This window comes from Cyclopterus lumpus, chromosome 17, assembly GCF_009769545.1.
Source record: "Cyclopterus lumpus isolate fCycLum1 chromosome 17, fCycLum1.pri, whole genome shotgun sequence".
Lineage (NCBI taxonomy): Eukaryota > Metazoa > Chordata > Actinopteri > Perciformes > Cyclopteridae > Cyclopterus > Cyclopterus lumpus.
Genome location: NC_046982.1, coordinates 784,316 through 800,000, shown reverse-complemented (window position 1 = coordinate 800,000; position 15,685 = coordinate 784,316). Strand labels below are relative to the sequence as shown.

At 42.4% G+C, this 15,685-nt stretch overlaps 3 protein-coding genes across 3 annotated transcripts in view; 1 reads left to right on the top strand and 2 right to left on the bottom strand.

Annotated features, from left to right (window-relative positions):
* LOC117746688 (tissue factor-like) overlaps positions 1–2,250 on the top strand; it is an 11,508-nt gene extending 9,258 nt beyond the window's left edge. Inside the window, exons 5-7 of the mRNA XM_034555977.1 lie at positions 213–391; positions 948–1,098; positions 1,952–2,250. Coding sequence (XP_034411868.1) covers positions 213–391; positions 948–1,098; positions 1,952–2,085 — 464 coding nt within the window. The 3' untranslated portion in view covers positions 2,086–2,250. The remainder of the gene's footprint in view (positions 1–212; positions 392–947; positions 1,099–1,951) is intronic.
* Positions 2,251–10,511: 8,261 nt separating this feature from the next.
* LOC117746633 lies at positions 10,512–12,344 on the bottom strand. The gene is made up of 2 exons (XM_034555898.1): positions 11,355–12,344; positions 10,512–11,072 (listed from the first exon to the last, which is right to left on the bottom strand). The coding sequence occupies exons 1-2, from the start codon at positions 12,315–12,317 to the stop codon at positions 11,025–11,027; spliced, it is 1,011 nt and encodes a 336-aa protein (XP_034411789.1). The 5' UTR covers positions 12,318–12,344; the 3' UTR covers positions 10,512–11,024.
* A 25-nt stretch (positions 12,345–12,369) lies between these two features.
* Positions 12,370–15,436, bottom strand: LOC117746258. Its single transcript, XM_034555291.1, has 6 exons — positions 15,323–15,436; positions 15,019–15,142; positions 14,054–14,098; positions 13,333–13,800; positions 12,411–12,868; positions 12,370–12,375 (listed from the first exon to the last, which is right to left on the bottom strand). Exons 2-6 carry the CDS (start codon positions 15,140–15,142, stop codon positions 12,370–12,372), a joined length of 1,101 nt encoding a protein of 366 aa, XP_034411182.1. The 5' UTR covers positions 15,323–15,436.
* Positions 15,437–15,685: the final 249 nt, after the last annotated feature.

The following is a 15,685-nucleotide window of genomic DNA, read 5'->3' as shown; positions in this document are numbered from 1 at the left end:
ACAGGACTCTCACTTGATGCTGATGAACCCGAGGATATCATGTAAACACATTCAGTAGTGAAATATAATGTCAAATCTCTTTATTAACGGATCAAGCATGACTTGCTTTTACACTGTTTGAATCAGGCAGTGCTCTCTGTTGCTGAAGGAGCCTCACATCCCTCAGCTTACGGATGAGACACGTGAACACTGCTGGTTTGTTCTCTCCTCAGCGAACATCAGCGCAGTGAACTTCACCGTGCAGGTGGTGGACGAGAGCCGAGTGAACGTCACCATCACAGATCCTCTGAGCGGCATTCACGAGGGGGAGAAGCAGCTCAGCCTCAGAGACATCTTCAAGAGTGAGCTCAAGTATAAGATCAGCTACTACAAGTTTGGAAGCACAGGCAAGGTACAGTATGCAGCTGCCACGCACATGAAGCTCAGCCACGCAAAGTCTCACCCAAGTCTTGAACATGCTTGAATCGTGGAAACACAGACTATAAGGACCGTAGAGTAAATGGAGCCCTTCAGGAAGGTTTCCCTGGGGAGTGCGTACAGTACAGAAGGACTTGAGGGAGCAAATACTACAACATTTTGCCTTTGATATTGCTGCCTGCTTTGAAAAGAAAATATTGAATGAAAATGAATTCAAAGGTGACTTAAGGTCAAGCTGTACGAAGATGGAGCTTCTCTTTGAGAGACACGTGGAGGCTGCTCCATTGTCAACCCAAACATAAAGTAAAGATAATAATATACATAAGTGTAAAGGTTCATACTGGAATGGGTGTTAGAAAAAATACTTACTGCATGTTGTGATGTGTCCACTACAGAGATGATTTCAATTTACATTTGAAATATGTGCAACCGTGTTCATTAAATGAAGAATTTCTGAATGTCGACATATTAAAGGTGAGTTAGACAGATGTTGAAATGAGTGACAGCAATATTTCCTTCTCACCTGGTAGAGAGACATCATATCTGACTCCAGTACGGCAGAGGTGTCCGAGCTGAATGCCGGACAGAGTTACTGCTTCATGGTGGCAGCGTTCATCCCCACCAGACCCAAAAGCACCCAGCAGGGAGCCTGGAGCGCCCAGACGTGTATACCCGGAGACGGTAAGCACGCCCTGCACACACAGCACGCCACCAGCTCGCCAAGTACCGCCTCTGAGTTTGATGTGGACACACCTTTAGCGTATGAGAAAGAGCAAGATGGGTAACAAGCATTAAAATGCCGTCCCTGGCGTGATCAGAACTGACGCGAGAGGAGTACGTAAGGTATCAGTTGACATACTTTCTGGTCATTTTTCGTAGAGTTCCCCGAGCCTTCACACTCACCGTGTCTCACCCCAAACACACTGCGTATCCCTCCAGCAACTTCCATTCATAAAACATCTGCTCAGCTGATATTTTTGTGGAACTATGTGCAATTTCATTAATGTGCACGTGCATCACAAAACAAAAAAAGCTGAAATGTTTATTTGAATTTTCTGTGTTGTGAATACATTTTAATGTGGCATGGAAAATGTCTAGTGACATTAGCATGCTAACCAGCTAGCTGCGGCCCATCCTGACTTGTAGTACCACTTGAGCCCCTAGAGGTGATAGTGAGTCACTGTAGCCCTGAGGGCTTCCCAGTCACGTTGAAGCTACAGGGTCCGTGTTGTTTGTTTATTGGATTAAATCCAAAGTGTCCGAACAGGAAAACAACTGGCGGCCTCTCCTCTTCCTCGTCCATAAGGAAAACACCTTTCTGGGAGGCGAGCGGATGGAGCTAGCAGTTAGCAGTTAGCAGTTAGCTCGAATTCAGTCACCTTGGATTTAGTCCGATGAACAAACTATTGAAACGTACCAGTATCAGTTGTTTTTTAAGATTGGTTTACACCCAGTAGTTGAGGGGACATTCTGCCCCTAGTGGTTCAAAGTGGCAGATGCATCGGCCTAACTGCGACTCTCGTTGTCCCACCAGAGCTGAGTCTTGGAGCGTGGGTCGGGGCCGTCGTCATCTTGCTCACATTCGTCGTCATCGTCGTTACGGTGATCGTCCTCTGCTGCAAATGCTGCCAACAAAATAACCCGTCTCAGTCATCGACACCTGTTTAGTATATGTGTGCGTGTGTTTAGGGCATGAGCTTGTGTGTGTGTGTGTGTGTGTGTGTGTGTGTGTGTGTGTGCGTCTTACAAACACAGGGAGCAGTTGCAGGTGGAAGAATTATGTAATTAAGACGATTCAAAATGTGATTTGTGTATCTGTTACATTGTATGAGTGCAGACTAAACCATATATATATATATATATATATATATATATATATATATATATATATATATATATATATATATATATTTATACATACATTCCCTCACAACTTTTTACCTTCTTCTTTTAACATGTATATACAGTTGACTGTTTCTACTAAAACATATTTATTGTTCTTTTATACAACTTTCCATTGGAATTCTGTCAGGACCAAATAGAATGAACCACTAAAAACACAGTAAATGACACTCTTTAGAGGCACCTGGTGGCTGCACCTAGAAACTACAACAACATCAGCAAACTCATCCCTACAAATCCACATTCATCTCTTCTTTTAGCTTCATTCACATTATTTTGTTCTCTATTGTTTTGTAACACAAGAGTAACTTTTGTTGATCGAAAAGACAGAAAAGTAATAAAAACATTTTTTACATTTAAAGTTTTTCCAGATCTTATTTTCGTAAGTCATTTCATTTTCAACAGAGGTGTTCATCAAGCTTTATGTTTTGTTTGGAGAGGCAGCATGTCATGATGTTTCTGAACAACTGCCGACAGGTCTGATCTGTATCTGACTGATAGAGAGAGAGGTCACGTGACAAACCCACAGAGCTCTGCAGTTCCTCTCAGCTCTACAGAACCTTGTAGCCATGTACTCAGGGGGTCTCAGGGGGTCTCAGGGGGTCTCAGGGGGTCTCAGGGGGTTACATTTCGAGCAAGACACAACTGCTTGTGAGTTTTACGAATGTATTTCTAGGCACTTTGAGACTGCAAGAAAGATAATTTATCGTTCAAGGTTTTAACCTTAGAGGAAAGCTAAGCTTTAATTTGCTGAGTTTATTTTCTCAGATCCACCTGATGACAACATCCGTCAAATAGAGTGAAAAGAGACGTAACATGTAAAAATGTGCCTTAAAACTGGATAGTCATAATAATAATGACTTCCTCTGGCAGACTACCACAATGCTGAAGAATGCACAAGAGGAAATGACCTTACATTGATTCAAATGATGAATTCCTCAAGGTTTGAAAAATGTGTCAAAGTTGTGTCGTGACACAATATGAGAAACTCATATGGAGATGGTCAATGTTAACGTGAATGGTTGATGTTAGACATTGACCTATGAATGGTTGTGGTTAGACATTGACCTATGAATGGTTGAGGTTAGACATTGACCGATGAATGGTTGATGTTAGACATTGACCTATGAATGGTTGTGGTTAGACATTGACCTATGAATGGTTGATGTTAGACATTGACCTATGAATGGTTGATGTTATTGACCTATGAATGGTTGATGTTAGACATTGACCTATGAATGGTTGATGTTATTGACCTATGAATGGTTGATGTTAGACATTGACCTATGAATGGTTGATGTTAGACATTGACCTATGAATGGTTGATGTTAGACATTGACCTATGAATGGTTGAGGTTAGACATTGACCTATGAATGGTTGATGTTATTGACCTATGAACGGTTGATGTTAGACATTGACCTATGAATGGTTGATGTTAGACATTGACCTATGAATGGTTGAGGTTAGACATTGACCTATGAATGGTTGATGTTATTGACCTATGAACGGTTGATGTTAGACATTGACCTATGAATGGTTGATGTTAGACATTGACCTATGAATGGTTGATGTTAGACATTGACCTATGAATGGTTGATGTTAGACATTGACCTATGAATGGTTGATGTTAGACATTGACCTATGAATGGTTGATGTTAGACATTGACCTATGAATGGTTGAGGTTAGACATTGACCTATGAATGGTTGATGTTTGACATTGACCTATGAATGGTTGATGTTAGACATTGACCTATGAATGGTTGATGTTAGACATTGACCTATGAATGGTTGATGTTAGACATTGACCTATGAATGGTTGATGTTAGACATTGACCTATGAATGGTTGATGTTAGACATTGACCTATGAATGGTTGATGTTAGACATTGACCTATGAATGGTTGAGGTTAGACATTGACCTATGAATGGTTGATGTTAGACATTGACCTATGAATGGTTGAGGTTAGACATTGACCTATGAATGGTTGATGTTATTGACCTATGAATGGTTGATGTTAGACATTGACCTATGAATGGTTGAGGTTAGACATTGACCTATGAATGGTTGATGTTAGACATTGACCTATGAATGGTTGAGGTTAGACATTGACCTATGAATGGTTGATGTTAGACATTGACCTATGAATGGTTGAGGTTAGACATTGACCTATGAATGGTTGATGTTATTGACCTATGAATGGTTGATGTTAGACATTGACCTATGAATGGTTGATGTTAGACATTGACCTATGAATGGTTGATGTTAGACATTGACCTATGAATGGTTGATGTTAGACATTGACCTATGAATGGTTGATGTTAGACATTGACCTATGAATGGTTGAGGTTAGACATTGACCTATGAATGGTTGATGTTATTGACCTATGAATGGTTGATGTTAGACATTGACCTATGAATGGTTGATGTTATTGACCTATGAATGGTTGATGTTAGACATTGACCTATGAATGGTTGATGTTAGACATTGACCTATGAATGGTTGATGTTAGACATTGACCTATGAATGGTTGATGTTAGACATTGACCTATGAATGGTTGATGTTAGACATTGACCTATGAATGGTTGATGTTTGACATTGACCTATGAATGGTTGATGTTATTGACCTATGAATGGTTGATGTTAGACATTGACCTATGAATGGTTGAGGTTAGACATTGACCTATGAATGGTTGATGTTAGACATTGACCTATGAATGGTTGAGGTTAGACATTGACCTATGAATGGTTGATGTTATTGACCTATGAATGGTTGATGTTAGACATTGACCTATGAATGGTTGATGTTAGACATTGACCTATGAATGGTTGTGGTTAGGAACGGGTGTGACAATTGTTAGAAACATTTGGTATAAGGTAAGTCTAGTTCTCCTTTGGGCATTTTAATACGGAAATGTTACATATTATACCTTTAAATTCATCAGGAGAACACAAACACGACACATATGAATGATAATATTCCTCTGTGCAAGCACCATGTTTGCTGTGGGTACATGTGATGTTGTTCAGGGAGCTCTACTGCCCCCAAGTGGTCAAATAAATCAATTGTAGCTTCAAGTTGTTGTTTCCATAACAGACCGAAGGGAACAGACAGATTGTTTGTGGATCTGAGAATACACGTTCATTTCTGGATGGACCACATGAACGTTGACACAAATCAAAAAGTGACAAACCAGACGCAACGTTGGATCATAGATGAGTTTTATTTCTTATTTTTTCCAACACAGAACCTCACATTGAGACAGCAACACATACAACATCACAAATAAATGTAGTTTTATAACAATAACACATAAGTTCTTTTGAATATCATTTCACTCAACCATGGCTTTTAAAGTGCATACATCATAGAAAACACGCACACGAGTGAATGAGCAGGAGCAACTTGAACTAATTATTTACTGCTCTGACAACTGCTTTCAATAATATTCTGATCATGTTACATATTAGAAGCAGCCAGTACATAAATAAATGAAAAAAATGGATCATTACAAAAATAAATAAATAAATAAATATGTCAGCAACAACAAATGACAACTGAACTGCTTTCTGTGCACATAATAAAACCTGGTCATGTTCACAATGCAAGGAATGGATGTTTCTTGTGCTACATGTGTCTATGTACAGTGATCACTTCCAACATGTTGAAAGGAAGGAAACGGACACCATTTATGAACCAAAGATTTGTTTTTGTTTTAGCATTGGAGAATAGAAGATCGAGTTCCCTTAACTCAGATGTGGAACTCTTTTATATTTCACTCGTGCTTGAAGAGGAAACTGTTTTAAATCCTTTGCAGTTTTCTTAAGAACAAATCTGGCCATACGAGTGGTTCGGCAATGAAACTCAATCTGTGATATTGTCATATGAATGATGGAAGATGATGGTTCCGATTATAGCCAGTTCATAAAACAGAAACTTGGTCAACCAGTAAGATACAATGAATATTTCTGGTTTGCACAGATCGAGAATAACGATTGGGGGACTCCAACTTGTTCTCATTCCCAAACTCGTCGCACACGGACACACGGTCAGGACCCTTTGGCATCAACCATAGTTTGGATTCAAATAAGTATGTCTGTCACGAAACCTCAGTTGGGTAGCCTCCATCACATGTGTGGTGTAAGGTAAGTAGATCATGACTTTAAATAAGTCTACATTGACGCGGGACTCGAACAGTGGGTCTCCCGGTCTCCACCCCGACCTAGTCCTGAGGTGGACTTGGGTAGACTGACATTGCGTGTTCCATGGACAGCTGTGGCCTTGTCACGTAGATGGTCTGGTGCATTTCTCAATCCACACTCCATTCCAGTAACACAGCGTAACGTTGGCTTGTCTTTGTCTACCTTTCAAGATAAATGATCCGTGAGTGGGTTACGGCTCATCTCATCACACAAAACAAGTCTTCTTCTTCTTCTTTTGGCAAACCGACGAGAGGTGCGTACGCCACCAACTTGACTGGAGTGTGGAATGAAACCGGCACGTGCGAGGCCGTCCATTCAGTAGCAAACATTGGAGAGCACGCGGCCCTTATACTACCTCACCTGACATCCGGAGCAGTTGCTCTGAGCGTCTAGTAATGACGCAAATAAGTTTCTATTGGAGTGGTTGGCGCCTCTAAAGGTGTTTTGTTCCTGAGGGGCTGAACAATACGTCAGTGATTGACGCCCTGGGAATGAGACCGGGTTGATAGTAAACATGAGCAGTGGAGCAACACTTCATCACAGGTTTGACACATCATGTGTTGGAAAGGTGAACTTCAAAACAAACAAACAAACATGGCCAGATAAGTGATCTAGTTTGGTCATCATCATGAGCAGATATTGTTAAATAGTGAGTGAATATGTTTCAGATGGAAAAATACAGCAGAAACAAGCAAAAATTGCATTTCCAAATGGCAAACTATTTACAAGTCCAGAAAGACCACTTCACGGCTCATATAACGTTGATTTTGTATTTATCATTTGTACTGTGCCTTAGAACAGCATTTCATAATTGTTTCACACAAACTATTGACAGCAATAATTGGCCTTAGGGCATCATTTCATTACAGACTCATGAATTTGCATCGTCTTGACTGCACACGCTCACAAAGTGTCAAAGACACAGAATGTTTGCTTCACGGGGTTCACAGTGTTTGTCATGCATCATGGCAGAGCAGTGATGAGGTAGGCGGGAACTGAAACCTAATATGAGCCGCTCAGTCCGTCTCAGAGTGACTGTGGACTGGCATCTGGCATACATGTTCATCCTGTGCATAGGACACACCGATATTCACAGTCTTCACTTTGTAGAAGGATACGTCTATAGAGATGGATGTTTCATTGGGTTTTATGAATTGGTTACATGGTATATTGAATGTACAACGCCTTGCAGCACAGGGGTTAACATGTATTGGTTACACAGTATTTGTTGACTGTTTCCTTACAGCAAGTGGAAACAGACCGCTGACAGACCGTCCAGCTGCGACCGCACTGTTCTGGTTCTCATAGCTTCGAACCTTTTCCATGCGATGCAGTCACATACAAAGTCAATGCAAAAAAACACCAATAAGCACAAATCTGCGTCGCAGTGTTGAGATTCTCCTCCTGACGTCCCTGACCTGATGTGTTAAATCAAAGATGGAGGAAAAAGTATTGTCGCCTTCAGTGGTTACCCATCGCTCTACCGGACAAAACTCTATCTGTATTACTATACGTGCATAAACTATAGACTGTCTATGATATGAACAATAATGTCGATGCCGTATTTTTGCCTAGAATATATTATTAAGTGTTGATGGAGCAGCTGCAATGTTAGCATGAGCTAGCCCTGATCAATGTGAACTCCATTCAGAAAAGAAGCATCTTTAAAAGTTGTTTGCATGCCACGTTCAGACGAGGCCCTTCTCGGGGTTCCGTGTGGCGGGGTTTGGCCCGTCTGTGCAGATCTTACATTCTCTAAGTACCCAGGTGGGCTTTGAGGAACATTGAGTTGGTTTGCATGGAGTATAAAAGATACAAATGTTTCCGCGGCAGCTCATGTCCCTGCGACTGTATTTGCGGTAAGTTTAACCGAGGCTCAAAGCGAGGCCAAGACATGCTGGGTGTTTGGCGTGAAGACAGCATGAGAGGCTTCCTGCCTCGTGAACGCAGCAATAAAGCGCTGCTCATCCTACCTGGTGATGGATTCTAGTGTCCCAATTCCAAACTTCATACTAACTCTAAGCAAGTTTAGAATATGTTAAAGTACTGTAAATATGCTCTTACTAAATCTCAATCTATTGATATTGTCCCAACATGCAATGTACAGAGAAAATACATGAACAACTGAGACAGTAGAGAAACAGCTCCATAACACACAAAGACCAAGTCTCATGTGTTAAAATAGCTCAGCGTTGAACAGGAACAGAGGTCACCTCGGACAAAGTTCTGTTTTTGTTCGACCCCCCCAAACCCCCCTACGCAGACTTTGGTCCTCTTTATACGACTTCGCCCAAATTCCTTCTTTGCTCCCGTCACAATTACTACGGCCACTTAACGCTGTCATCGACAACCAATGTAAATGTGGGTCAATAATAGAAAATAGCTTGTAAAAACAATGGGCGTGATTTTTGTGGGAGGACGGTATCCAATATTTAATTAGTATACGGTACATACTATAGACTAATTGATACTTCATTTTTGAGATATAGGACATATTCAACTTTTATAATAATGCATAATTTAAACAAATATGTTTGACAGGGATCACATATGAAGTGAGTGGGACACTTTACGGCGTTACATCAGTAAATTAGTGAAGACAAATGCAGACAGTGGTGTGCAGACTCCAATGGCAGCTGGGAAAACTGTTAAACTACAATATCAAATAATACATTGGCAGTAGTCTTTCAAAGTGGCAGTTTCACATCATTCTGCTCATACTTTCACACCTACCTATTTAATAAAAAAATAGCTGGGTCTCAATTGGCGTACTCCTTCACCTACACTGTAGCACAAGTATGGCAAGATGCCCTGCGAGTACCTGGATGGTGTACTCATGATGGTCAAACAGTGTCCACTTGGCTATGTGCTGAGGGGAGGTTCTGGCGGTTATGGTAAGTAAACACGATACTGTTGTTGGATAGAAGCATCAGTATTTTGTATTTGGTTCAATTAGGAGTGTGTGTATTGATTTGATCCTGCTAACAGTACCGCTGCCTGCTGGCTAACAGTACCGCTGCTAGCTGGTTAACAGTACCGCTGCAAGCTGGCTAACAGTACCGCTGCTAACTAGCTAACAATACCGCTGCTAGCTGGCTAACAGTACCGCTACTAACTCGCTAACAGTATCGCTGCTAGCTGGCTAACAGTACCGCTGCAAGTTGGCTAACAGTACCGCTGTTAGCTGGCTAACCGTACCGCTGCTAGCTGGCTAACAGTACCGCTAACAGTGACGGTTGTCATTTCCAGTCAGTGCACAACAGCCGTCACACTAAGCCTGTCGAAGTTCCCTCACTATGCAAGTGAGTGCACAGTGAACACAGTGTACCACCAGGAACTGTACTCACAGAAGTATCCACATTAAGACACAGCAAATGTTGTTGATGCTAACTAGCAAAACAGTGCACAGTCAACATCAGTGCATAGTTGTTACTTTGTAGAATTAGTATATTGCATGGAATTGGGACAGTGATGTAGTGAAATGCAGGGTGCAGGCCGGTTTAGTGCTACTGATTAAAATGTTAAAGTAGGAAGTTCAGAGGCTGGAATACTTTACAGAGTAATTTAACATGCCCTTAAAGATATTTTTTTGCTGACCTCCAGTGGCTTTCACCTTTCGGCAGTGACGAGCAGGTGAACTGTGGTTAAAGGTGCAGCGACGCACACTTCTGACAACATGCTGAGAGGTTAAACGGGCTCCGGACTCTCAGCCTGCTGTCCCTGTACTCTCTGAGGAGCACCGTAACGCAACTGATGATAGAAAACACAGGGCATGTTACCATGGCGACGGTATAGATATGCACTCACTGTACAACCCGACCAAACTCTTCAAACAGCTCTCAGCCAACTTAGACCTAAAACTACGGACTAGATAATCTGAAAACCACAATAGCCGAGTATATAATTTATATACATTTTATCTTTGTGACAAAGTCACACCATTTACAGTTTATTTATTTTTTTACTGTGGATTAATTAACAGGAGAAAGGTAAGGTGGACTAAGAGACTCAGAGGACACGGAAAGTGAGTTGGCAGCTGATTTTGTAAATAAATGACTTAATATCAACTATGATTGATTGGCAAGCATCATTTGGAGTAAAAACATGAGAATGCTGTTCATTTTCATACAGTTGTTTCCAAACCTGAGCCAATCAGGTTTCATTAATGGTGATTATTCAATCTTACGGAGCCAGTTAGTCCCATGGTACCTAAGAGTTTTTAAATCTTTATCACTTCTTAAATTTCCATTCTGATTTTAATATATCCTTTTGAAACATAAACCCCCCCCCCAAATTAGACTTATTGCAATAAATAACAGCAGAACGATTTCTCTCCCTCCTGTCTCATCACCCCTCCTTCACTCCACCCCCCTTTGTATCCATTTAGTCGCTCATCCTCTTACTTCTCTCCCCATCAACTCGATCTCTGGTGTTGTCGGTGTTGTCATGGGAACCCTGCTGACATGGTAACCCCCCCACACGAGTGTTGGCAGGTGAGACATCACTTCAGGTCGATGCCCTGAGTCTGGGACTGTGTCTTCTCCTTGGCCTAAAACACACACAGGAGAAAACGGACAGGATCATGATGAATGTGATTAAAGCTATTAAAAGTATTAAAAACTGAATTCATTCCATGATATTTGACAGGATATCACAAGTTGTTCAACTTGTTGTCATAACAATGTCATAACAAATGGGTCTCTAGTTTAATAGTGTGAAGACCTGCAAAACCCAGTATTTCATGCAAAAGGTCAATAGATTTCATTACATTCATTTAGCTGACACTTTACTCATCTACAATAAGTATGATTTTTTGGGGTATCCAACTCACCCTGAGCGAGGGCCGAGGAGGCCGGATTGGCCTGACAGGTCGCACTGGCTCTGCTACGGGGTTTGCCAGCCTTCTCTCCAGAGGCTCGAGGTCGTCAGCTACATCAGGACAACCAATGTATCCTCCAGCCCCAAACACTGAACCCAGATCACCTTCTAACAAGTTGTGACTGGCAGGAGAATTAGATGGTGCAAGGTCCTGGTTGGCAGACAAGTTGCTGACGGCCACGTTGAGGGTGTTGGCAGTATTGGTGTTGGATTTGTTGGTGCTGGTGTTACTGAGTTCGAGCCCAAGCAAGTCTTCCGGTGCCCCGTCACTGTCTGAACTGTTATTGGTGGACCTGACCTCTGGTTCCACAAAGCATTGGTTATTGTTTGCTTCTGGGAAAACATCCTTGCTCAACAAGTCCAGTACCTCCTGGTTGTCATGGCTACCTAAGTCTAGCAAATCCTGATTTTCATTGCTACCGAGATCCAGAAGTTTCTGGTTGCCCTGGTCACCTGACACTAGCACTTCCTGATTTTCTTTGCTGACAAAATCCAGCAAGTCTTGGTCGCCATTACTATCTAAATCAAGCACTTCCTTATTTTCAGGACAGGAGAAGTCCAGTTCCCGATTGCCAAGGCTACAAGGTTCCAGCATTTCTTGGTTATCATAGTTACACGGTTCAAGTAGTTCCTCATTGGCGATATTGCGATAGGGTTCCACCACTTCCTGGTTGTCATGACTACAGAGATCCAGGAATTCCTGGTTTTCATTGCTAATTAAACCTGTGTTGTCAAGCCGAGAAGGTTCCAGCACTTCTTGGTTTCCATTGTTACACAAATCCAGCAGTTCCTGGTCGTTGTGGCTACAATGTTCAAGCACTTCTTGGTTTTCCTGGGTATGAGGTTCTAGTACTTCCTGATTTCTATAGTTAGGGGGTTCTACTTGCTCATTGTTGTCAAAGGTGCAAAGTTCCATTGCTTCCTGGTTATCATGGCCACAGAGGTCCAGTACCTCTTGGTTCTCTTCCTCAGGGCTGAGCTTAAAGCCATAAGGGTCTGAGTCCCGTGCCATTTGGGAGGAAGTGATGTCAAACTCATAGTGATCAATGTTCAGTTGGTCTGGTTGAGAAGAGGAGGGCTCAGGGTCAAAGGTCAGATCGTTTTCAGAAGGTTCCGGGCTTAGTTCGGCTTCATCAGGGTCTAAGAGGGTGTGACTAGAATGTTCTGGACTGAGTTTAAAGCCGTATGGGTCAAAGGAAGACTGACTGGTTGCTTCATAGCTCAACTCAAAGCTAAGCTCTCTGTTATGATCTGAGTCGGACTGGATGAAGAGGTTTTGGAAGTCTACTGAGTTTTGGGGAGTTGCAGGGTTTTGGGGTTCCTCTTCAATGTCGCCAACCCATTCTGCCCTCTGACTGGAGGTATCATAACAGGACAGAGATTGCTCTATTTCACCTGTCCAATCTGGTTCCAAGTGGACTTCTTCAGCAAGCTCAGGGACAGCCTGAGCTGAACCAGAACTCAGACCTAGGAGAAGAAAACAAGGAGGGGTCAATACTAGAACGCAACAAAATAAAACTGTTGACACAAAGATGACACGTCATTTCTGTTGAAAATTTAAGAAAAGGTTTCAATGATGCCCGTACCTATTAGGTACTGGATAACACCCCCTACTCTAGGTGTGCCTGCAGCAACTTGGTGATCATTTGAAGATGTTGTTCTCTGTGGATGTTGTTAGGGAAGTTTTGGAGAGTTTGCTTACAGATACACTGGTCAAGTTTTGGAGTTCCCTATAATGTTTATTTTTTGCCCATTCTCTCTTCTACATCTCTATTTTTACTCTATCTCTCCCTTTTTTCAAATTAGGAACTTAGTCTATTATTGTAAGACCCTGTTTAGAAGGACAGCATGAAACATGAATTTTAGCACTAATCCATACACTGAGAAAACAGTAAAAAGTAACGTTCAAAATGAGTGTCAGTATGATTGACCTTGTTCCAGTCCTGCTGTTGCCTCGGTGGTAGCCTCGCCAGCTAGAGATCCCAGACTCTGTTCTTCTATGTCCGAGGGAGGAGAGACAGCGCTAAGGTCCAGCTCATACCCATTAGGGTCTGATTCTATAGAATACTGGCCCTGGGACCTCCAGCCATGGATGGGCTCTGGCCCCAACTCGTCCGACGAGCTCTGAATGGGCTTAAATCCGCAAGAATCATCAACCACAGCGATGGCGTCCAGGTCCTCTCGGCTGTAGCTAATCTCAATGTCGCTGTCTTCGTCGGGGAATTCAGACTCGAAGCACTGAGTTCCTGTTGAGGCTTTGTTTTCAGCACAGGACAGACTAGTGTCCCCCTCATCGCCGACATGTCCTGCCCCCTCGTCAGTGCCGACAGTCGCCTCTGGGAACAACATATCTGTTGCAAAGGGGTCACTGCCCTTGAAAGGGTCTGAACCAAATCCACCTGGTAAAACAGGGTATTCAAAAAATGACGTGTCAGTTCAAATGTCACATCCATCCCAAGTTTATTTAATCATTTCGATCATATCCAATAACAAAGAGAACATTCTGAAACCAGGCAACATGGCACAAGCACTTCTGACTGTTTCTCCTTCTGCTGGAGCTAATACACCGACTTTGGAACAGTACCTCAAATAAATACACTTCAAAACAGCCAAACTACTATAAAATAAGTTTACTGATGTATTATTACTCACCAGATGAGTCGGTTTTAGGGAACAGGTCTTCATTGAAGAGGTCATCTACAAGTCAAGTGAGAGAGAAACTGGAAGATCATTTTATACAACCAATGAGACATGATATTATATATTATAAAAACTGGAGAACCTCTTAGGGTAACAAGTATCACTATCACACAACGTATAACCATAGCGAGCTCTTAAACCACTGAATCAGCCTGAAGATGAAGGACATCTGGAACCACTGCTGAGTCTGTGGAGCACAGCAGGAAAGTTGTCGGACCCTGGTTGCAGCTGGCCGATGCTGCGTTGTGATTGGCCAGTCTGCGTTTGAGGGCTTGGACATAGCAAAGGGTCAATTGTCATGAGTTCTGGTACCAAATAAATCATGGATGGCAACCAGCAGCTGTTTATATGCAGTGAAAAGTCCCCCAAAAAGGAGGTAAAAGGCTCAGAGTTTGGGTGACAGCCTGGACAGAGAGATGTGTACGACTGCAAACCCTACAAAAGGAATTTGGAAATTCGTAAAACAAAGCCACCTTCAGGAAAAGTGGTTTATTTACTGCTATGTCTCCCACCATCGGTCGCCAACATAATCAATATAAGTTGCAAATATCAATTGTTTGAGTGTCTTTCTGAGAACGACTAGCAGCAACTGGAGATCTGAAGAGCTTAAGCTTCACATAACACAGGCTATGATTTTATCCACCAACTAACCCTGACTGGGTCAGATCCCGGTCTATTTTGCTCCCATCAGTCATCATTCCTGAATCATATTCATAATGGGCTCAAAAGCCCTATTGCATGTACTGCATCCTGTTCTTTTAGTAGTTGGGACATCCAGAAGACTTAGTTGTAATTAAATCCCAGAGACCTCAGAACAAACCAAATGACGAGACAAATCTAAACTTCATTTAGTTACCAAGTCTCTAAGTGAAAGGTGTTATCAACCTCACATTGTCTTAGGTTTGCTTGATACATACGGTCACTCTGACAGTGGGCGAAGGGGTCGGCTTGGTAGAAGTCTAATTGGCTCAGATGGTTTGGGTCGACAGCGGGCTCTTTCTCCCCCTCCTCCGGGTCGTCTTCTATGTCAGATCTATCCATCTGCGAAGTGTCCCAAACCAAGGAGGACGTGTTAAACGAAGGCTGATCACCGCCGCATGGCGTGCTGTATCAGACTGGTTGACAGCGCGATCGCAAAATAAAACCACGGCATTAATTGACTGTTTAACAGCTTTTGTGATTTCAGACCTGTAAACCTTGTTCTAGGGCGATGAAGCTCACCTTTGGTGAGCTGGTCCCACTGTCGTCCACTTCTTCTCGGGTATCCGCCAGGTTATTGCAGAAAGACGAGCCACTGGCCCGCTGTTGGAATCACCCGCACAGACAGACGGGAGGAGACGGCGAGAGAGTTGTAACATGATAAATACTTTTGCATCGTGTTCAAGGGAGAAAATACAGCTTGATCATTGTCGACAAAGGTAGCCACACTAGCATTGTATTAAAAGTGCTCTTAATGTCGTGAAGACAAGACAACTGCTGCTAAACCTGCCACAACCACAGCTGTCGTCTGCTGAAGTCTGATGTTCCAGTTGTCAAGCGGCCCCAGTATTGGTGAAGTTCTGGGCGGATACGGAGGGTTAAAAA

Bases quoted from the DNA above. Each gene is read 5' to 3' on its own strand.
- LOC117746633 (XM_034555898.1), bottom strand. From the start codon at position 12,317: ATGGAACTTTGCACCTTTGACAACAATGAGCAAGTAGAACCCCCTAAC. The intron at 11,073-11,354 runs GTGAGTTGGATA...TGTGTGTTTTAG, and splicing joins CTCCTCGGCCCTCGCTCAGG to GCCAAGGAGAAGACACAGTC.
- LOC117746258 (XM_034555291.1), bottom strand. From the start codon at position 15,142: ATGGATAGATCTGACATAGAAGACGACCCGGAGGAGGGGGAGAAAGAG. The intron at 14,099-15,018 runs GTATGTATCAAG...CTTGACTTGTAG, and splicing joins CGCCCACTGTCAGAGTGACC to ATGACCTCTTCAATGAAGAC. The intron at 12,869-13,332 runs GTCAATCATACT...TTCTTCTCCTAG, and splicing joins AACAGCAGGACTGGAACAAG to GTCTGAGTTCTGGTTCAGCT.